The sequence below is a fragment of the Vidua macroura genome, chromosome 6 (genome assembly GCF_024509145.1).
Source record: "Vidua macroura isolate BioBank_ID:100142 chromosome 6, ASM2450914v1, whole genome shotgun sequence".
In the NCBI taxonomy this organism is placed as follows: Eukaryota; Metazoa; Chordata; class Aves; order Passeriformes; family Viduidae; genus Vidua; species Vidua macroura.
Window position 1 is genome coordinate 49,372,571 of NC_071576.1, and position 23,095 is coordinate 49,395,665.

At 42.9% G+C, this 23,095-nt stretch overlaps 2 protein-coding genes across 6 annotated transcripts in view; both read left to right on the forward strand.

Moving 5' to 3' along the window:
* Positions 1-715: 715 nt before the first annotated feature.
* TPH1 (tryptophan hydroxylase 1) lies at positions 716-15,609 on the forward strand. Its single transcript, XM_053981344.1, has 11 exons — positions 716-784; positions 4,354-4,491; positions 5,454-5,637; positions 6,984-7,084; positions 8,433-8,500; positions 9,757-9,953; positions 10,425-10,560; positions 11,065-11,191; positions 12,325-12,420; positions 12,830-12,963; positions 13,280-15,609. The coding sequence occupies exons 1-11, from the start codon at positions 716-718 to the stop codon at positions 13,452-13,454; spliced, it is 1,425 nt and encodes a 474-aa protein (XP_053837319.1). The 3' UTR covers positions 13,455-15,609.
* Positions 15,610-16,211: 602 nt separating this feature from the next.
* SERGEF (secretion regulating guanine nucleotide exchange factor) overlaps positions 16,212-23,095 on the forward strand; it is a 170,001-nt gene continuing 163,117 nt past the window's right edge. For all 5 annotated transcript variants that reach the window (XR_008437754.1, XM_053981583.1, XM_053981581.1 and 2 more), the window contains exons 1-6: positions 16,212-16,284; positions 17,725-17,863; positions 18,537-18,692; positions 20,336-20,430; positions 21,568-21,628; positions 22,775-22,888. Coding sequence is in view for 4 of the 5 variants with exons in the window: in XM_053981583.1 (XP_053837558.1) it covers positions 16,261-16,284; positions 17,725-17,863; positions 18,537-18,692; positions 20,336-20,430; positions 21,568-21,628; positions 22,775-22,888 (589 nt within the window). In the remaining variant the exon portion in view is untranslated. The remainder of the gene's footprint in view (positions 16,285-17,724; positions 17,864-18,536; positions 18,693-20,335; positions 20,431-21,567; positions 21,629-22,774; positions 22,889-23,095) is intronic.

The window sequence follows — 23,095 nt, forward strand, 5'->3', positions numbered from 1 at the left end:
ATTTTCACTGCAGAAATGCACTGCTGTTTTTAGTGAAGATCTCCATACAGGAGATCTTCACTAAAGCCCACTGTGTTCCTCTTTGGGACTACAACCTGCACTATGTGCTGTTGAGAATTTGGGGGTGTCCACCACTGCTGGGTCCCCCCGTAGCCTTGGAGGCCACTTTGCTCAGGCCCCCTCTGCTACAGGCCCAGCCCTCACCACCTCTCCCTTCTGATGCAGTTTGCCTTCTCTATCCCACAGGCAGCATACGGAGCATTTAACAGCGAATGCATGAGTGATAAGAAGCGCTTGTGTGGACACGATGGAGGAGGACTCTGTCCACGGAAATGCTTGCTCCTCTCAGCCCCGTGGTGTGCAAATTTATGTTACCTGCAAGACCCCTAGAGTTACCCACAAAAAGTCAATCTCTTGTGACCCCTTTTGGGTGACCCTGTCCGTGTAACCGAGGAGGTGTAACTCAGGAGGCAAAGGGTGTCTTCTTGTGTGGGTTTTTCCAGGCTGCAGTGACGGGGAGCGGGTGGTGGCTGCGCCCGAGCATCGCTGCTCTGCAAACCGAAGGAGCATCGTGGAGAGGGCCAAAGCGCCCCTTTCCCAGCTGGGCCGGGCAGCGCCTTCCCCCGCCTCCCTGCAGCCCTCCCCTCGCTCAGGGGCGGCTCTCGCCCCTGCATAAAGCCGGCGGGGCCGGGCGCTGCCCTGAGCCTGCCCGGCCATGCACCCCGCACCGCGCCGTGGCGCATCCCTGGAGGCGGCGCCGAGCCCGCGGGACCCCGGCAGGCAGGTGAGGACCGGGGTGGGCACAGGTGAGGGGAGCAGGATGGGCACGGGAAGTGTGGGATGGGCACAGGTGAGGGGAGCAGGATGGGCACGGGAAGTGTGGGATGGGCACAGGTGAGGGGAGCAGGATGGGCACGGGAAGTGCGGGATGAACACAGATGAGGGGAGCAGGCTGGGCACGGGAAGTGTGGGATGGGTACAGGTGAGGGGAGCAGGATGGGCACGGGAAGTGCGGGATGAACACAGATGAAGGGAGCAGGTTGAGCACGGGAGGAGCGGGATGAACACAGCTGAGTGGAGCAGGATGGGCACGGGAAGTGCGGGATGGGATCCTCGCTGCTCAACCCCGGGATCGGTCCTGGCTTGCGGAGTAAACGCAGCTTTCGTGGAGTCACAGCTCGGGCGCTTCGCTGTTGCAGTTCTCGGAACGCGGATTTGGGAAAACCGGGAGCTTTCTGGCCCCGGTTACTTGGAGAAAAGTAATTGGAGAGTCCTGGGGTGCGGCTCCTCTGGCGTCGGTGGCAGCGTTCAGTGCCGCTGGCATTGGGATGGAGCTGCTGTTTCTGGATAAAAGAGGGGGAAAATCTCAAACTGTAAATGCGAGCATATGAAATTAAGGTAGAACAAAAGCAACGTTTTGTGTATGATTGCTTAGGAGTCAGAGGGTATGCTATAGCCCAGAAGAACTCACTCCCGGCTTTATTTATAAAACTCACTCCTTTTATTTATAATAGTCCACATTAGAGTGGGAAGTTGCTTCGTGCATCAGAGATCAGATAAAAGCAGCACTGGCTGCAGTTACTGATACTGTGCAGTTGATAAAGTCTGTAAAATTCCTTGTGAAGACAAGAATGCTGACAGTAAAGTTTCACAAAAATATTGCTTTGCTATATCCCTCAGATACTTGGAAGCTAAATAAGCTGCTCAGCACAGCTTTTGGTTTGGTGTCTGAGAGCTAAATCTTAGGAAGAACTTGGGTGTACCTGGAAAATGTAATGTGATATCTAGTGGTCACTCCTAACATCGTGTCTTCACCCTTCCCTAGAAGTGTGTCAAAAGGACAGTGACAAAGTAAGCAGCTACTTAAAGGGAAGAGAATATAAAATGCCCATTGGCATTTTTTATTAATCATTATTAATGTCAATCAGTATAAAACATTTTGAAAAGGATTTTTCATCTTCAATTTATGAATTGAAATGTGGGGTTTTTTTAGGCAAATGTGCATCCTCCTATATCTTTCTCTCTGTGAACATCCTTTGGGGAGAGGGAGAAAGGGAAGATAATTGCTATGGGTGCCAAAAAGTGCAATCTTTAACTGGACAGCAGCTAATTATCTATCTAAATAAAGGTCTTAGAATATCCCTGTGTATTTTCACCAAGACTGAGTCAGGCTGGTGGAAGATCATTAATAAAAAGCATCAATGCAATATTAACTCCCCCTTCACCATCCAAAAAGCCCAAATGTGATACCATGCAAAGGAAAAGTTCCCGATTTTATTAGAGCTGAGTTGCTGATTTACTGATAGAGAATAAAACATAAGTGAAGTGCAGCCACAGGAGGAGAGGAACTGCTTCTGCATTACCATTTTCTCCTGTTGCCTTGCACCCAAATGGTTGCTGCATTATTGTCTTCAGTATATTTTTTAATTATGGCAAAAGATTAGTTTTGGTGTAGAGTTAAATATGTATATGGTGTGCATTTGGCATTGTAAGCATCTCAATTTCTCTTGTCCAACTTGTAATTCCTAAGTTAGAGGTAATTTCTTGATATAAGAACTTTCTATGTTCTGTTGATTTTCTTCATTGATCTCTTAAACATATAACTTCATAGATGTTGCCACCTGATCGCAGACACAGTGGAAGCTGCAGCAGCAAACCACAAAAGAATAGCATTAGTTTTTGGGGCAGGTAGTCTGTCCCAGCTGTGCACCTCATAACATTGCATGCAACTGTTCCAAATATCATAAAGGCTGATCCAGGCTGAAGTCAATGATCCTAGATGTGGAGTCGAACCAACATGCTGCATATTAGCCCTTTCTATAAACCAGCCCTACATTTATTGCCTTCAAAGACCACCACCTAACTCTACTTGTAGTGGAGACTTCTTTGCTTCTCCTACAACAGCACCATCTGAACAGGATTTGGTTCATACAAATGGCTCTCTGCACTTGAGAAAACAACCCATGACCTGTATGTGATTGTGGTGTTCGTAGCTTTTTATTTTCTGCTTGAAGTGCCTTTGCTCAGTGCCTGCTCCTGGCTCATGTACTGGTGATCTGACACTGAAGTGAGCTGGGAAACCTGCAGGCTGCTCAGCTGAACCCCGACTAGGCTTGCCACACACTTCCAGCAGAAAATTTGACATCTGGACTCAAGCTGATGGAGTTCATTGACTTTGGTGGATCAGAAACAGTGTGATGGCCTGACACTGTTGTCCAGGCTTATCATACTGTGGTGCCTCATTAGAAGTGGGAACCCAGTCAGAAATCCAAATATTTTCATTACATCATTAAAGCTGGAGAAACTGTATAAGGGAACTGGTGCATTTTGATTGCATTTTTGTTTTGCTCTTTTCATTTCTGAACATGTCTCAAGATAGTGATACCTTTAAAGATATGTCAGATTGAAAAGTAATTCCAAATAGCAATAATGTGGCTTCTTTGTTTCTCTCCTCTTTCTTACCAACTCATTCAGAAACCTCTCCTTTTTTTCTTTTTTGCAAAATTTGAAGACATATGAGGGACAATTTCTGCTCATAAGCCTGGTATTTTTTTCTTTACTTCACATTTTCCCCATTCTTTACAGTTTCACTATTATCTCTATTTATGGCCTGGCTACATGTAGCTAAGAGTATGATCTGTGATAGCTGCTGATTTCCACACAGTCAGGAGTGTGATCACTAGTGAGGTACAAAACCACACAGTCTGACAGTGTGGGGTGTCTGAATTTTTAGTGTGTGATTTGGGTGATTGTGCCAAGGGTTTGACACATGAATTAGGGGACATGGCAGATGGAGCAGCTTGGCTGTGGTTGATCAGAGAGAGACTGTCTCTATAGCCAACAGATTCTGGTCAGCAAAACATTTTACCTCCTTAGGTTTGTCTCCTTGCCCTATGGAAACAGTGTTCTACAGTTATGTAACAAGAGAGTGATTTTTCAGTTCTGATCTACTGAATCCTGATTCATCTTTTCCTACCTATGTCCTGTGGGATTTGGATTATTCTCTTTGCCAGTGTTCACTGAACTTGCTAACAAGTGTTTTGCTCAATATACTATTTCTGCTGACATCTTATTGCTCCCCTTCCTCCCAGTAGCAATGCTAATTATAAACTATACATTAAAAATATTTTCTGCATCCTAGGGAATGAATAAAGATGTCCATAAAATCATTCAACTAAAAAAAGATATCTTGGTATTTCAGTCTCTCACAAATTCTGTCTGTGACTAACTTTATTCTTATTATTGTGTAATAATTGAATTAATAATTTTCCTTTTGTGGTTGATCAAAGCACAGCATTACCCAAGACACCCTTACACTTTTTGCACTTCTACCCATTGTTTGTTTGCATCTAGTTAAATAAGTCAGCTTACATGATGATCGAAGATAACAAAGAGAATGAAGACCATGCATCTGAAAGAGGAAGAACTGCCATCATTTTTTCCTTGAAGAATGAAGTTGGAGGACTTGTAAAAGCATTAAAACTCTTTCAGGTATGTATGTTAGCATCTTTTAATCATCACAGCAGCTCTGCATTTTTAAATTGCAAGGGTAGTTTTGGAACACAGTAGAATTGATGACATCTCTTTATTAAGGATGGCACCCAAAAGTTACCCACAAAGGCAAATGTATGCCTCAGAAATTAGATGATGGCTAGCTAAAACTCTTATCTGCACTGACTATACAGTGAGAGAGGTTTGTCTTTTCCCCTTATGACCAGAGAATCGGCACTCAGTGGTTTTGCTGGGAATAAGAACTGGTCTGAAGCCCCTGCTGATGGCAGGTAGACACTTGGGGTGTTGATCTGTACTGTGTGGAGTGCAGTGCCCTTGCCACACTGCTCAGCCAGCCTGAAGGTGACAGAGGAGCTGCAATTGCACAACTGCTGGGCAGGTGTTGTATGAGGAATATATGCAGTGCCACTGTGCTCTGGTGTGTGGCTCTGCGTGCTTTAGCCTGGGGTTTTCTCAATGTTCCTAATATAAAACACATGATTATACAATTCTTCAGATTAAAGAAAAGTGAATCTAATGTCCTGAAAACTACTGCTTTTAAATCCCTTGCTTGCTTGTGAGATAATTATATGGTGAATTGATTGGCATTTTGGTGAATTTTGCTTATCAGCTTCCTATGGGGAGGATGAAAGAAAAAGGTCTATGAATTTAAACCTCCTGACTGTGTCCTTAGTTGAATTTAAGCCTCCTGAATGTGCTTCCTGAATGTAAATAAAACTGAAAGAACACAGGTTTGCTTTCATTTTCTTCTGAGTAGAAAATCAAACCTTTCCCCCCCCTCCAATAAGCAAATTGCTATCTAGAGATCCAGTTAACTAAAATAGCTTCATAGACGTGGTGAATAGTTCATGGCAGTAGAATATTAATTTGAAAAACTATTTTAACTTTTAATCAATTGTTTTTAGCCTATCTCTTTGAGAACATTGCTTCTTACTAAACAGGAAAAGCATGTAAATCTGGTACACATTGAGTCACGGAAGTCCAAGAGACGAAATTCTGAGTTTGAGATCTTCGTGGACTGTGACAGTAACAGGGAACAACTGAACGAGATTTTCCAGTTCCTGAAATTCCATGTCAACATCGTCTCTGTGAGCCCAACAGAGCATTTCAATGTCCAGGAAGATGGTAGGTACAAAAGGCAGTTCTGAAGAAAATGCACTTCCAAATGTGTTGGTATGAAACCTTTTTATGGCCCCACCTGCACTTGTGCTGTGTCTTCAGGCACCTGCTACCAGATACCTGTTTCTGTGTTATGTGTGAGCGTAGTCTGGCCTGAACCTGGTAGTTCAGGCTTTGTCAGGCTGTTACAAAATGTGTGTCTACTGTCTGTGCTCCTGTCCCTTACCAGCACAGCCCAGCTGGCACCAGAGGGAGCCCTGCATCCGTCCAGGTCAAAGCAGGCTGGCCTGTGGGCAAAGTCTGAGTACAGGGCTTGAGTACACTACGATGGCAGAGGTGTGATACTGACAGGTCCCACTTCAGTTCAGACACTGAGGAGAGTGGAAGATGGATTCTGCAATTTCCTCATTTAGTTCTTGATTTTGTTGTCTTTTTTACCCACTTTTAATCATAACTGGTTACGTAAATTAGTATGACAGAGGTGCCTTTTATCTTTAGATACTGCATGTTGTGTTTACCTTTACTTTTAATTAAAGAGATGCCCAAAGTTCAGGGCAGCAGGAAGCTGGTCCCATGTGTTTCTCAGTCATTGTGCTTGGGAAGGAGAGATCTAGAGTTCTTGGATAAAATGGCTTACTTTAGCCCTAAGTAAGGGGAAATTAAATCTAAACAATCTCCTGACCTTTTTAAGTAAACTGAAGAGCATTGAGGCAGAAAAACAGTGTATTAACTGCTCTGCCAAGGGCTTGGCAAAAAACTCTCTTAGACTAAAACTAACCCCAAAGTATTTGGTAGCAAAACTGTAATGATGCTCCTCTCACTTATGGAACAGCAGGGCCTCCTGTTCCTCCTCCCCCCCATACCTCTCGAGGCAAAGCTGGATGCTTCTCTGTACATAACCACAGAGAAACATCCATTTCCCATGGTCAGTAAAATATGATGAGAGGGCTCTAACCTTCTCCCACTCTACCCCGGGACCACAGGCAAATCACTTCTGTTCTCCTTTGTACCCTTTGTGCCCTACAAGATTCCCAGCAGCTGTACACAGGGAGACCTTGTCTCTGTGGGATCCTCTAGATGCTACTCTAACTACAGCAGAGAAACCCATGCTAACTTTGCTTCCCAGGGGCTCTGGGGCTGGTTGTGCTCTGCAGGCAGCCTGTGGCAGTGACCGAGGAGGAAGTGTGAGCTGGAGGCTGGTGCCAGATAGGAAGAGGACTCCCTTGTCTTATTCATGCCCCTTTAATTTATGGAGTGAGCTGTAACCGCCATAGCCATAGTTGAAAGCGGCGTTTCCTCCCTCGGTGTGCTGGGCGTTATTAATAACCTTGTGGATTCCATGCCTTCCCTAGGCATGGAGAACATTCCCTGGTTTCCCAAGAAGATCTCAGATTTGGATAAGTGTGCAAACCGGGTGCTGATGTATGGGTCTGACTTGGATGCCGACCATCCTGTGAGTACTTTTCCCTCCCTACACTCAGTCCATAGTTGGAAATATACTTTGTGGAGCTGACCTAAAAAAATTGCAGCTTTTCCTTCACCCCCTCCTCTCCTCTCCCTCAATGGCGTCTCTGGGGGTCTGAGAACCTTCTCTTGGGGATTTCTTGTCTCTTTCTTTGTTCAGGGAAGACTGACTGAATTATGTTCCTGTGCTTTTCTGTGGGGCTTACTGATTTATTAAAGAAATATGGATATTGATCTAGTACCGATATCCAACTGTGACGGACAAAAACTCTCTAACAGTTTAAAGTTAGAAAGTGTATGTTTATTGTGACGCTGGGCAGCGTGTGGGATAGCTCCCAAATACACATAAAACCTTTCAAATGATTACAGAGTCCTTTTATCCACACAAGAATTGAATACCCAAAATACAAATACATATTCATCATTTTGGTACATCCCATTCCTCGCTTTGTATGCTAATAATTTCAAAAGCTATTAAGCATGCGTAGTTTGTTTCTTGAAATGGGTCGGTGGTCCCTTTCATGGGGAGGGGTCCCAAAATGAGGAAGTAAATGAAGTCTTCCTCATTCTGACCTTTCTACCTTTTCAATGCAAATATGACAAATGAACCTTGGTACAACTCCCATTCCTTGTCTCCAATTGGTTTCAGAACAGAGGAGGCCCACAATTGTCTTATGTTCCTAAAAGCTATTTGTCAGTTTCTATATTCTTCATTATAAACCCAGCTAACTAAACATTGTGTTGACAAGCAATCAATTATTAGTTAACTGCTAACTCTTAACTTCATCAAGGACTACTCATTTATTTTAATTAACTCTAGTAAGGCTTATCTCTAACTAAAATCTTAGCTCCTCTAAAATCTCTAAATCTCTTAAAGTTTATGTTTCATTACTTGTGCACGAACTCCAGGTCTGGGCCCTGAGTGGTCACATACAAATTAAGGAAGCTAAAAAAAAAGTATTTTGAGGCAGGCTTTCTTCCTCCTCTTTCTTTCTTCCTTACTGGAGAAACCAAACTGGTATTTGGGCAGTGAAAATGGGCCATTTGTTCTGTAATTTTGAATATTCATGCAAGTAACAAACTTTATATAATGAGTCCTTCTCTACAGAATATATAGTAGCATAAATCAGCTGATTCCTAATTTGGAGCACTTGCTCAGTTCACATCTATTAAACATTTCAGACTACATCTATGAGTCTCCTGCCCTCTACTTTCATTCTTACACATCATACTTTTCTATTCCCCAAGTGATGAAATGTCAAGTGTCCTGTTTTAAATTGATTCATTTATTATGGCTTGGAAAGTCATTGAACTGTGTTTTCCTTTCTCCCCACCAGGGTTTCAAGGATAACGTTTATCGCAAGAGGCGGAAGTATTTTGCAGACCTGGCTATGAACTACAAACAGTAAGCTTAAATTCTTCCAGAAGAAGTCTTCTGGGTGCTTTGAAATAACAGCAGAGTGGACTGTGAGGAGCTCACTTTCTTGGGCTCAGATCAGGCTGAGACATGCAGGTTCAGCTCAGGGATCAGACCCAAAGAGGTGAAGGGAAGGGAGATGTGAGGCAAGATGAGAAGGTAGATCAATGCAGCTCTGGTCAGTCTGAGGCCATGTGGCTTGGCCAGGTGCTCTGCAGAGAGAGGGGAGGCCAATCCCAATGTACACCCCAGTGACCACTGAGAGTAAACTTTCTGAGCAAATGTTAATACTTGAATTTTCTTTCCTGGTTCAAACTAGCATGTGTGATGTGTAGATAAGTAGTTTTCTGTGAAAAGAAATTCTAAGAGCTTCTGTCTTTAGAGATGCTTCTTGGCAGGGTGTGGAGCTCTTAAAGCAGTAAGAGATTCATAACCCAGTGCTGTAAATTCTTTCTAAATGTGATTTTCATGTGGCCTGATTGAACTTAGGTGTCAAGTTCCTCAACTGAAAATTACCTAGAAAATGTCTGTATTTAGAGTTCTATTGCACTGTGTGTTTAATGCAACTGGTTACCACAGTCCCAGGCTGATTACTGTTAATGTGTTGTTGACAGAGATTTCCTTGGGAAAGCATTTTCCATGCCAGTTCCCTGGCTGGCAGTGGAAATGCAGTGTAACACTGGCCTTGCCATAATCCACTTTATCCAAGGTCCTGAGGACTAAATAGGAAAGAGACACTACAATTAATATTCTCAGGCACTGGTCTCCTCTGCACAGAAGCATGATTTTTACCTGATGTGTATATTTAGCTGCTGTCACACAATGTGTTGTTAATTTAGGGAGTTCTCTTTTCCTAAAACAAATTAAGAGGGTAATGGAAAATAATTGCAGACTTAGAAATCCAACATGGAAAAGGATGTGTTATCAGCTCTTGAAGCTGTGAAGAGATTTTGTAGATATTTTAAACCTTACTCTTGGCATTAAACAATTAAGAAACTGTTTACAGAACCAATGCTTTAAGTGAGGTCTATGCAAAGATTCCTAACAACTGGTTAAAGAGAAAAAAAGGAAAATCCTTAGACTAAAAGCTTTCCACAACATAGACCAGATCTCACTGTGTATTTCACAGAGTCTAATGCCAGGTGTCACAGTCATACAGGTGTTAAATACTAATAGTAGGTAAATGACCCACCTCTTATTAGCCGTTTTCTAAGGAGTGTCCTTTCTTCCTCTTCTCCTTGCAGTGGTGACCCAATCCCCAAGATTGAATTCACTGAGGAGGAGATCAAGACTTGGGGGACTGTGTACCGAGAGCTTAACAATCTTTACCCAACTTATGCCTGCAAAGAGTACCTTAAAAACCTGCCCTTGCTCACCAAACACTGTGGGTACAGGGAAGACAATATTCCCCAGCTGGAAGATGTGTCCCGCTTCCTGAAAGGTAATGTGCTGGTTTTCTAAAATGTTCTGATTTTCAAAATAAACTGAAGTCCACTGCAAATCCCACTATTTTGTGGGCACAAAGAAACATTCTTGGTGACTTGTATTCATTCTGGTCCTTTAAGAAGCCTTTTGGCCATTTGTGTTTTAATGCATTGTGTCTTCAGTGCATGCGTTGATATTTGAGGGGCAGTGTCTGAAAAGAATGTTAGGATTGGCTAAGGAGATACCTGGCTGTATTGTTGACTCTAGGCATGGAATCCTAGGAAGTCCACTGGCACAGAGGTAGGGCCGTTTTAAAAAATGTTGCTCATTCTCAAGCCTATGCCTAATTTTTCTAATTGTGCCTCATTTTCCCACGTGCTTTTGAGCCAAGGTAGTGCTGTGGCTGTCACCTCAGCTCCAGCAAGGAAGCTGACAACATTGTGCATCCTGTGCTAAACTAATATACAGTTTCTCTGGTCACTTTCAGAGTGCACAGGCTTTACCATTCGCCCTGTGGCTGGATATCTGTCACCCAGAGACTTCTTGGCAGGATTAGCATTTCGAGTTTTTCACTGCACTCAATATGTCAGACACAGCTCGGACCCTCTCTATACACCAGAGCCGTGAGTCATTCAATCTTGGGGTAGAATTTGTGAGAAAATTTTGAATCTTGCTTGCCCAGAGCCAAGTTACTAAAAAGCTGTTCAAGAACACCAGCATAAAACTTATTTTTAAGGTGCTGAAAACTCAGCCTTCACGCTGAATTATGTAATGAATTTACAGCATGCTGAAGTGCCACCTTCGTAAGTGCAGGATTTTCAAAAGTACAGCTTGCTATTGGAGATCTTTTACTGATATCACTGTGTGCAGTTAGTTTAATATCCAGTTGCCTTGCAAATGGGGAACTCAGACCTTAATTTTAGGCACCTTCATTTCAAAATTTGATTCTATGCACTTTATATAAGGTTGGTATGATCTGCTCTGTTGCTTTCAGAGAAATGGGAGACGCTTTTCTGTCTGTTGGGTAATGAAGTTTAATGCAAGACATTGTATCTGTTCAGTGGTGCTGCTTTTTACTTTGCCACAAAGACAAATCCGGAGATTTCTTGCTTTGTTTCTTTTTCCAGTGATACCTGCCATGAGCTCCTAGGCCATGTCCCTCTTTTGGCTGAACCCAGTTTTGCTCAGTTCTCCCAGGAAATTGGTCTTGCATCGCTTGGAGCATCAGATGAGGCTGTCCAAAAACTGGCAACAGTGAGTGTTTGAGTTGGGGATTGAGTTGGAGTGTTTGAGCCTGGGGATTCCATTAAAAGCTTTGTGCTTTACTAGGCTGATCCCATGCCATCGAATAAATTTGGAACTTCATGTCAACGTTAGCCACACCAGCTGCTAGATCTTTGTGTTGCACTGGTCCCTGGATTTTAAAGCATGAAAAAAAAATCCGTGCTAGGAAAAAAAGCCACTTTACAGTTGATCTGATTGGTATTTTTCTTCATTCTGCTGTCAAGTAATGGTTCAGCTTCTAGTAATAGCTTATGTCTTGCAGACAGAAATTTTATGGTCTATTTCTTTCAGACAAAGTCTTCTTTCTTCTGGGAACATGATTCAATGATTTGAAAGTGTTCTATTTCTTTAATGTGTAGAATGAATTGAAGTTATATGGTATTGAATATGGTGAGTGCTAGCATTAGATACCTTTCAGTCAAGAAATTAAAATAATATAAACTAAACTAATTTTCTGGATATCAGTCTCTGGATGCCTTGGCAAGAGTATTTTAAAATTAAAAGTAGATTTTGATGAAAAATAATCGGTGCCAGTTATGTAAGAACTAGCTTGCTGATTTTTAAAATTTCTTTTCCCCTGTCATGTAGCTCGTGGTAAAACTTGTACTACCTTCAGTGGGAGCAGAAATAAGCCAGCTATGAAAACAGTGTTCCTTCCTGTATAGCTGCAGAAATCCTGAAAATCAGCAAACAGAATGTCTTTAATTTTACAGCACACTAAGCAAATGAGAAACAAACTGCAGTGGGCTGTTCTCACTCACTCAGAGATCCTCTCTATCCAGTGTTTGTTTTAAGCTGAGGCTGTGATTTCATGTCAGTATTTCTCAAAACAGATTTACACCTCGATATTTGCACTGGCATTAGCATCTTCCAGCCCAGCTGGGTGATGTGTAACATCCACCTTTCTTATGAGAAACGTGCAATCCTGTGCTTCTTCATCCTTCCATTCTGGCTTTCCTCCTCTTTAAATGTCTCAGGATAATTGAGTGACAACTGTCTGACATTTGCAACTCTTTGTTGCTACCTACAATGCTACCTCCCATCTAGTTCACCCCAGCATCTTTGATGAAGGCTGAATTGTTTTACTTCCTTCTCTGTTTCAGTGCTACTTCTTCACGGTAGAGTTTGGCTTGTGCAAGCAAGAGGGGCAGCTACGAGTTTATGGGGCTGGCTTGCTCTCTTCCATTAGTGAGCTCAAGGTAAGAATGGCTACTGCTTGTTTGCCTCTTTTATTTGTACTTCATTATTTTTACCACTGTTTCCCCCTGCTTTTTATGAAGTATAATTTCTTGATGTTATAGTCCAGGTAACTATTTTCAGATCAAAGCTTTGTTGGTTTAACCAGATTCTGAAAATATTGCTCTTGTTTACACACAAGCCTTATGTCTGTGGAGTCCCTTTTCTCACCCAGACAGGCAGAATATGACCATTCAGAATAATTCAGTTTGTTAGGCTTTAATTACTGTACATCAGCACATAAAAATTTTAAGATGATATGCATTAAAATAATCTCACAATAATTATTTTTATTCACTTTATCACATGTCATCTTCCTCCTGGATTCTTTGGATGGTGATGTTCCTCTGACCCATGGTAACACTTTACCAGCACTCAGTCTCTGACAGCGCCAAAGTCAAACCTTTTGATCCAAAGGTCACCTGCAAGCAAGAATGTATCATTACAACTTTCCAGGAGGTTTACTTTGTTTCTGAAAGTTTTGAAGAAGCAAAGGAAAAGATGAGGTACAGATTCCGCCCCCCTCCCCTTCTTTTTATAAAAGCAGATTTGGTTTTATATATCTCTCTGTAGCAGCACCAAATCCATTTAGTCTTATCACCGTTTTGTAACTATTTTTCACAGTAAAAGAATTTTGGTTAGTATTTTCTTGGTCTTTCAGGTACTGGGTGGGGACAATTTTTAAGTACTTTAAAAAAGTGAGTATTGATACTGACTGCATACAGAGAATGCATTTGTGGTTTATGTCTTGTTTATAACACCCTCTTTTGGTTATAACACACTCTTTTTCCTTTTATTTTTTTTTTCTTTTTTCTTCAATAGAGAGTTTGCAAAAACCATCAAGCGCCCCTTTGGGGTGAAGTACAATCCCTACACTCAGAGTGTGCAGGTCCTGAAAGACACGAAGAGCATCGCCAGTGTGGTGAACGAGCTGCGCCATGAGCTGGATATTGTCAGCGATGCCCTCAGCAAGATGGGCAAGCAGCTGGAAGTTTAACACCCTGCTAGCACTGGGCTGCAAGCCAATTCTTCCCTTTCCCCACTGATCTCTTTCTAGGCATATAATGTGTTGCATGAAGAGCTCACTCCTTCACACATGGAAGAGTGAACGGCCCATAAGAATATAACAATTTAATCTCTTTGCTCTCTGTAAATTTCCTCACATAAATTCATTCCTCCATCCCCCTTAGGTAAAAAGGTCCAGAGTTTCCTTTTAGAAGCTTGTAGGGGAATGGAGAAATTGTTAGACTGGAGAAAAAGTGGTCTGTGGATCAGGTCTGTGGATCAGATGCTGCAGGAGGTGGCTTATGAGGCAAAATTTGAGTAATTCACCCTAGGGAGAATTAAATTTTTGACTCCAGCAGTCTATGCTACTGATTGTGCTGATAGTGCTGAAGACTTGACAGCATAGAAACTGTGGTAATTCAGTGTTTCAAAGCCTGTGCTGCTAAGTTTGAGACTTGAATGATTACAATGCAGGCATCAGGGCACAAATAGCTGCAGGTTCAACATGATAAAAGGGAGGGGTCAAATCTTGCTTTCAAAGGGATTACTCTTGCCACAAAGAGTTGCAAATGTGATATTTGGCATGCTTCTTGTATGAGGCAGAGATACAGCTGTTGCATGAAATCCTAATTATGTTTATTTTAAGTGATTTGCTATTGGTTGAGAGCCAGGATTTTTGTTGCTGTCCTTGATATTGCACCTGAGGGAAGACCTTTCCTTACAGAGATACCATTTGCCTTTTTCTTGATTGAATTAATTTAGCAAAAAATACAGCACGCCATCAAGCACTGACTTAGCATAAAGCCCAAAACCATTTCCAAACTGCAACTTCATATTCAAAATAGCTTAATTGGCTCTAAAATAACATCAAAGTTTAAAACACCCAAAGATCATAGACCAGTGTGCTTTATGTAAAAATAAATATCCTGTTGATTGCTCAGTCCCTTTTTCAACCTGCACAAGCTGCACAAATACATATTTAGTTTCTTCTTTACCTGACCTCAACACCTTCATTCCCTATCTATCAAACTATAATTGAAAGGCCCAAGCATTTCATAGGAATTCTGTGGCTACAAAGGCAACAAACTACCTTGTAGTGTAAAGTATACCTGATCCCAAAGAGCACTTTAAAAATGTAGGCAAGCAGTGTCCTGCTGAATTGTATGCATTGCACAGTAGCAAACTTGCCTGTGTTGAGGGCCCCCCAGTTCCAAGCACCTTGCAGAGCAGTGCAAAGCTTCTGCTGCCCCTGTTCTGGCATGGACATGTGTGCAGGATGTGAGACATTTGAGTGGGGGATCTGTGATGTGCAGGGTGTATTTAACAGCACCCTAGGGTCTGTTTTTTTTATACATAGATCTTATCAGAAAGTCCAGAAAGCATGCTGGAAGAATGGTCTGAAATCTTAAATACACTAGAGATGCTAGTCCAGGATTTTGAGAACTTGAAAGGACTTTCATGAAACCTCTGCTTGAAAATTAGCTTGAGTTTCATATGCTTTCTAGTAGAACACCTCTGCTCCACAAGCAATTGCCAGGCCAACCTTTCCAAGAATACTTACTGTTTAAATCAAGACTAGGTTGTATTTTCTGTGGCTATTAACCCACTATAACTTTGTTTTAAAGAGCATTGAAAATGTAGAATTATGGTCTACAACATTTATGGCTTACATTGCACTTAATTTAAAAATAGATTTTAGGAACTTTGTCTTTCTAAAGAAGAAGTGTTCTTCTAAGTCAGTAGTAAGGGAGGATCTGTTTTGTCTGCTTCTGTGATAACAGTTATTATTCAGCTATAGTTTTAACAACATTTGATTTATGATGTTGTTGAAATATACATAGGTCTGTGTTACTTCAAGGCTTGTCTGAACTATGTATACGTTTCAAGTAGGAGTTCTTAAACTTGTTAAAGTAGCACCTACTTTCAAGTACTTTGTAAAAAACAGCAGTTGTGTCTTTATTTGCATTTGTGTAGCAAAACAAAAAGAAAACTGCTAGAAGTAATACCGAGGCGATGCACTTCCATGGCACTAACAACGTGTGCGCTTGGCTTCGCCCACCCAAACCTTCAGTAAAACGATGGTAATTTAAGTACTTTAAACCATTGTGGAGGCTTAAATGTCAATGAAATAAAGGAGTTGCTGATAATTATGAGAACCACCAAAGCCCTTTACTTCGGAACCGTAGCAATAAACATGGGAGGAAAGCTCATGTCTTTACAAACAATTTGCTGGGTGAAGGCGCGGGTGTTAATGTCATTGGAATGGGTCCCAAAGTCTCTATTGACTGTGGGCAGCGAGTTTGTTGCAGAGCCCAGGCAGCTCAGCTCCTGACACGGACATGGGTCTGCACAAGCCTCAACTTCTGAACTTTGGGGGAAAACAGTACGTTCAAGGTGGGATATGTGGAAGGCGGTTCGGGAAGGCTGTGCCGTCCTGGTGCCCCAGCCAGTGGGGAAAGGAAGAGGGCAACATGCGGCCGGGAGTTTATGATAAAAGGAGCCTGCCCCCTCTGAAACCGAGAGAGAAAAACCCCACAGGTGTGTTCCCCAGTGGACTCTCTCCCTCTATTCGCATAAAGTTGCAGGACTGTCTCCTTATTCAGACATAAACCTCTAGCATGTGTGGGTTTTCCTGGGAAACACGAAGCGCTCGCTCGGGGCCGGCGCTTCCCGATGCGGCTCGGGCACTGCTCGCCCATGATCCCGCCCCGTGCTCGCCCGTGATTCCGCCCCGTGCCCGCCCCTTCCTGCTCGGCCCGCGGGCGGCGGGAAGCGCTGGCAGCCGCCGGCCCCATCCCATGGAGTCCCAGCTGTTCGCCTGGGTGAGTGAGCCCTCGGCACGGCCCGGGGGTCCCGGGGGCCGGGATCTCCTTCTGCCTGGGAGGCGGGAGGGTGGCAGGGCCACTGCTTGCCCTCCTGGGTTGCTGCGGCGCTCGGCCCGGGGCAGCGGGGCCGCGGTGTCCCCGCCCCGCAGGGAAACAACGTCGCGGTGTCACCCGGTGGGCACAGCAGCTGTGAGAGCCGTGCCAGGGGCATCCCTCACGCTGCTCAGCCCCATTTGCCCCGCGGGGCCGGGTTGGTGCCGGCTCGCCCGCCCGGGCAGGGCGACTGGAATGATGCTGATGTTGGGATACCCGCGTGTGGCTCCCAGCCCCTCGGGTCCTTCTGCAGCTCATCGCAGCTTGCCTGGCTTCGAAGGCTTGAAAAGTCATGGCGAGTTGCAGGCGAAAACGGGAGGTTGTGACACATCCTTTAAGAATTGCGCCTGTTAAGTAGTACCACGGTCTAAAGTGCGTATCAGCGGCAGTGACTGTGAGACAACAGCTCGATTTGCCTGTGCAGCTCCACTCCCGACATCTCAGGATGGCTCTGGGCTGGGGCGAGCAGCCCGGTGGTTCTGTGTGAAGTGTCAGTGTTTCTGTAGGTGCAAAGTGGTTATTGCTGAATGCGGTCTTTTAACATCAACCAGGTAACATCTTTCGGGGGAGGTGGAGGATAAATTGAGAGCATATGGGTGCACAGGTGAGATAGTATTTCCTGGAGGTTACCAGCTGTGAGCATTGTGGAGTTGGAGTGTTGCTGTTGCTGCAGTGTATGGGATGGGGAAGGTTATGGTATCCCTTTTTTTGTGAATGAAGGTTGAACTGTTAGACACAGCTGAAATTGTCTAAGAAATTCCCTGACTTGTTACCATGTTGACGGTTGCTGCTTTCCATGGTGGGTTTAGTAGCTATAGTTTTGTACCTATATGTTTATACTACCTGTCATTGGTATATTTTCATTTGGACTTCTTTAATATAAAATATTTTGTTAATGAGGTGTAAATGTTTCTGATTTACTTGTTTAGGTTCCAAAAAAAGGTCTTTCTGCTCTCATTTTGGAGGTAGCCTGTCAGAAAGCAGTGGCATGAATAAGACCTTAGTGATGAGTGGGAATCATTGGCATTAAAAAAAATGTGTGATAATCATCCTGATAGAAAGGTTTAACTCCTTATTAACTGTGAGTCTGCAGCTAAAGCTTTAACAGGTTGTATTCCAGTATGCTTTTTGAAATACTGGCGCTGCACAGACACCCTTAATGATAGCAAAGTTAGGACAGTCCTGGACTGTAATCCTGGGAATCCTATGTCATATCAGCGGATTTTTAGGAGCAAATTAACCCGTGGCATATCCCAAATATGCTTGTTGATCCTTGGGAACATATGTGTGCTTCTTTTGTTAACTTTTAAAAAAATGTGTTATTTTTTCTATGTGCATTTAAAGGGTGCAAACAGCTATGGACAACTTGGTCTTGGTCATAAAGAGGATGTGCTGGTTCCTCAGGCCCTGAAAGATGTTTCCTGCAAATGTCAAGACATTGAAAGCATTGCTGGAGGAGGGGGACATTCTGCAGTTATAACTGGTAAAAACACTGCTCTTGCACGGAGTGTTTGGCTTTTAATCACTTTTTTTTTTGTGTGTTCCCCTCTTGGTTCAGTGCTGTCACTCTGGCTGCTGTTTCTGAGCAAGTACAACCCTTAATTGTAAAACAGCTTCCTCTCTCCCAGTTAACTCAGTATTTGGGGAAATTCCTGTTGTGCATATATTGCGTGGTTACTTTGTGGCTGTGTAAGGACGGTTTCTTCAGCTGTTTCTTTCATACAAAGACGCCAGATTTTCTGTATTGAGGATGGGAGGTGGGAAGGAGGAGTCAGAGGTTATTCAATCTTAAGAAGTGTTAAGGTAAGGACCAAGACATAACATCTGGCCCTTGAAAGGTTGTGCTGTATGCCACAGGTAATTATGGTGAAGAAGGAATACAGACAGATGTGAACATGATAAAAAAAGCATCTTGGTGTGAGAGGTGCCTGTCTCACCATATGGATTGTGTCCCTTGACAGACCCAGCTCTCCACAGGTATTCAGAGATATTTCTGATGCATCAGAAACTTAATTAATGTTACTCTTAATTTTTACTTGATTGCAATGCCTAAAGTGATACATAATCACTGTCCTTGTTTATCATAGGGTCTCACAGATGTAGCTTTCTCGTTTTAGTCTGTGAAGTGGAACATAATTTGTTTGTTTTTCTTCCAGGTGCAGGACAACTCTTTGTATGTGGCCACAACAAAGACGGGCAGTTGGGACTGAATCACACAGAGGATGTGCTGAGTTTTACTTTGTGCACTGCCCTGTCTGGCTTTTGTGTAAAACAGGTTGCATGTGGCTGGGATTTTACAATCATATTAGTAGGTAAATCTTTCTCTCTAAGAGCTGAAGAAATACCTTGTTGTAGAGAACACGCTGAAAGTTCCACAACACTTTTGCTTGTGGGATGTGTGGGACCTGGACGAGTTTGAGAAGAAGCCCATGGGAACCTCAGGAAATTCATCCAAGCCAAGTGCTGGGGCTGCACCTGGGTTAGGACAGCCCCCGGTACCAACACAGGCTGGGGATGAACAGATCCAGAGCAGCCCTGCCCAGAAGGACTTGGGGTGCTGTGGATGAGAGGCTGGGAATGACCCAGCCATGGCACTCCCAGCCCAGAGAGCCAAACGTGTCCTGGGCTGCATCCAGAGCCCCGTAGGCAGCAGGGCAGGGAGGGGGTTCTGCCCCTCTGCTTGCTCTGGTGAGAGCCCACCTGCAGGGCTGCATCAGCTCTGGGGTTCCAGCACAGGAAGGACAGGGACCTCTTGGGGTGAGTCCAGAGGAGGCCACCAAGATGATCAGAGGGATGGGGCACTTCTCCTGTGAGGAAGGGCTGAGAGAGTTGGGACTACTCAGCTTGGAGAAGGTCCTAACCCTGGACAAATTCTCTTAACCTTATATGGAATTTAGTTTAGCAATGAAATCAGGATTTAGCCATTCTCTGAAACCTGAAAGCCATTCTCTGAAATTTGAAAGATGGCTTTAACTTTATAGTAAATGCTAGTGATGATCACATTCAAAAATTCTCTAAGAGTAACGATTTCAGAACTTGTTTGCAGCTCATTATCAAGTACCCAATCATGACATCCATAATCAATCTTACCTTACTTGACCTTACTTGACTAGTCCCATCCACATGATAAATCTCTCTGACATCAGTAGAGTGGATTGAATAGTAAGGTGCTACCTACTTTGATTAAAATGGCATAACTGAGGCCATGGTGTTCTATATTTTGCACATCAGACATAGATTTAGCAAAGGAACTACCACCCCTGTAATTGTACTGCCTTGTATTGTATGGTGCATTGTGGTCACAAAGCAGCCCAGCCCCATCATAAACTAAAGGCTGCACCTGCCCTGGGACATCTGTGATAGGAGTGACCTTTCAGAACCTTAAAGGAGCCCCAGGAAAGTTGCAGAGGAACTTTTTACAGGGATTTGTAGTGATAGGACAAAGGGTGAAGGCTTTAAACTGGAAAAGGACAGGTTTAGATTAGTTATTAGGAGGAATCTCTTTACTGTGAGGGTGGTGAGGCACCGGCACAGGTTGTCTGAGAAGCTGTGGATGCCCCATCCCTGGCAGTGTTTAAGGCCAGGTTGGATGGGGCTCTCAGCAACCTGGGATAGTGGAAGGTGTCCCTGCTTGTGGCAGGGGGGTTGGAGCTGGATGATCTTTAGGTCCCTCCCAACCCAAACTGTTCTATGATTCTATGTGCTGGTACTCACAGTTTTTAAGGTACTTGCCTTGCAAGCTAAATCACTCTCTGTTCCTTGTGTCCCAGTGAACTTGAAACCTTTTCTGGACATGGTGTATCAAAACGGAAGCCTTTGGCCTTAAGGGCTTTGTAAGGGAACATGTTAAGTCATTTCTTGAGCTGCTTGGCTGTGTTATTGTGCTTGTTATAATGTTACAGTGCTATTGCTCATGGCTTTACTGATCCTGCTTTAACACTTCATTTTTTTGCAGGATCTGGCCTAGTGCTGTCCTGTGGGTCAAACTCTTTTGGACAACTGGGACTTCCTCAAGTTTCTGGCCCATGCTTGATTCCACAAAAGATTGAGGTAAAGATTTAGAAGGTGTTGTGCTTTATATTGCTTCCAGCAGCTTACAGAAGTCATCTGACCTCAATGGGCTTTAAGCCAGACTCTTCAACTAATTTTTTATAGTGCCTATCTGCTACAGATAAGCTTACAAAGTAAAGGCCCGAGGTGAATTGAAAGGCTGAGGCTGCTTTTCTTGCTGTATGAAGAAGTTTCCCACTTCTAACAGAAAGCTGATTCTTTCACTTCTCAGACAAGAAATCATTTAGCATCATGGCTCATGCCAGATATTCCTATGTTGCTTTTTTAATGTAGGAGAAAGAGGGCAGCTGATCCCTTAGGTGACCTCTAGTGAGTAGGAGTTTGTTCACTTTATGTTTCTGTGCCCTTGATGTTTCCTGAGAGCATCCATTGCAGAATGGTGCATTAAAATTTGGTGATATTGACAGTGCTGATGTGAATCTCTCATCCCTCACCATACAAACTATTCATGCAGAATATTTGCCCTTTTGGTTGGTATCCCTTAAATACTTGGGCTTGATGCCACCTATTTTAAATACACCTGCTGCTTTTCCACCAAGGATAAATATCCAGAGGGTTTGCAAAACCCTGTAAGAGCAAGACAGGATGGGATGGGAGGTAATAGAAGAAGGAAACTTCCACATGATTCTTGAAATCTGTTGTTGTGGAGGGAAACTTTCAGGTTTTTCTCCAGTGGAAAACAAAATTCCACCGGTAACTTCACAAGACTGAACAGCTTAATGCACCACAGTACTGCCTATCACCAGTAATTACTGTGGAGGTTTTGCTGTAATTCTTGAGGAACACAGCATTAAAATTAAGAAATAAACATATTTGTATCACCAACATTTCTTCTTTCATGTGAATATTTTGACTGTGGTTTTTTATTTATTGTCACAATGCTGTGCAACCAGTTGCTTTGCTGGTTTATTTTTTATTTCTTGAAGATGTTCCCACTAACTCTTACTGGTCAAAATTTACTTACTTTGTGATACAAAATGTTGATATGCATTAGGACATGCAGGCTGGAATTGCGAGCACTATTTTCTTAGTATTCCATTTCTGTTGGGCCTATTTTATTTTTAGAGGCACTAAATGCAAAAAGCAACTAAATTATAATTTTCTTTATTTGCATAGTCTCTCAAAGAGAAAGTGGTGAGTGTTGCTGCAGGACTGAGACATGCCCTTGCTGCTACAGGTAAGTATGTCATACTTCTAATATTTTAAAATAATCTGAAAATTTATCTGAAAAGATACATAATCTTTTCAGTAACAAATGAAATGGGATTTTAATCACTTGGAGGAGGAGAGGGAGGAAAAGAGGATGAAATTTATCTAATCAATTATTTATTTTAACTATCACAGGGAAAAATACACCTTAAAGTCACAGACTGTAAGATTTTGGGACAAATTCACATGAATGATAAACATTCTAGAACCATCTTCCTGGAAAATCATGGGGAACAACTTTTATCAAGAAGTCAGAGTAATGGTATATTAACAAGTTAATTTTCTGATGGATGGAAAACATACTGATTTCTTTTTTCTTATTCTGAAACAAAACAGAAAAGGAGTTTTTTTCAGGAAACAGGGTTTCTGCTCAATCAAAGTATCTTAAGATTTGAACTCATTATAGTATGCAAAGTAACTTCAGTTTGTATAAGATGCTTCAAAATGGAACTGCACATAAATTGTGGCTTTTTAAATGAGGTAGTTGAAATTGACACCTGGAAAATCACAAGAATGAAACTAAATATTTCTCCTGCTGTTATTAGAGACTCTGAGTTTGTTCATGGTGTAACAGTAGAAATCAAACCCTTCCTTTTGGCGTGGTTGTGTTAAAACTGAGGAAAAACAAACTGTAGCTGCTTTTGTATTTGCTTTAGTTCTGGGTGAACTTCAGTATGGATTCCAGGTAGTGGAGCTGAAGGTGCACAGGAGATGCTTGGAAGACCAGTGGGATCTCTGGTGTTTGTATGGACAGTGGGAATTGAGATTCCCTGTGCTGCACTGCACAAATTGGCATCAAGAGAGGGAAAGGGAAGAGAAAGTACAAGAACTTTGTATCAATTCCTGAGGTACTGCAACCGTGGGATTTCTGTTACTGAGCCTCCAATAGCTTCCCACCTTCTTAGTTTTCTTACCTGTATACTGAGACTACAGCTCTTTGTTGCTTGTTGGCTTCAACAGGGTTATCTGAATGTTTTTTGTCATAAAGGTCTTTAAAGTGTAATTTCAATTGGTGAAAATGACTGGAATGAATGATTGTTCATTAATGTGTGAAGTTATTTTTGCTGGTGGTTGATGTGTTTTAATCTCTTTTATTTGTGTTTACTCTGAAAAGACAGCGGTTTGGTACTGCAGTGGGGAGCTGGGATGGCATCATGGGCAAAGCGTGCCAGCCAAGGAAAAGCCCTCCCTCTGTTCTTGACAGCAAAGGAGCCCTGGGAAGTGGCAGGTAATCCAGGAATCTGCTTCCTTTGTGTGGGTGGATAGAGCAGAAATATAATTTGGAGTGGTATGTATCTTCCTTTTTACAAAGCCATGTGGTATTGTAAACATGGGGTGGAGTAGCAGAGGGATAGAATAGTTACAGAAAATCATGATCTGTGGGGAAAATGAGAGTCCTGCAATGTGTGTGGCCCAAAGGCAGAGCCTTTTGTTA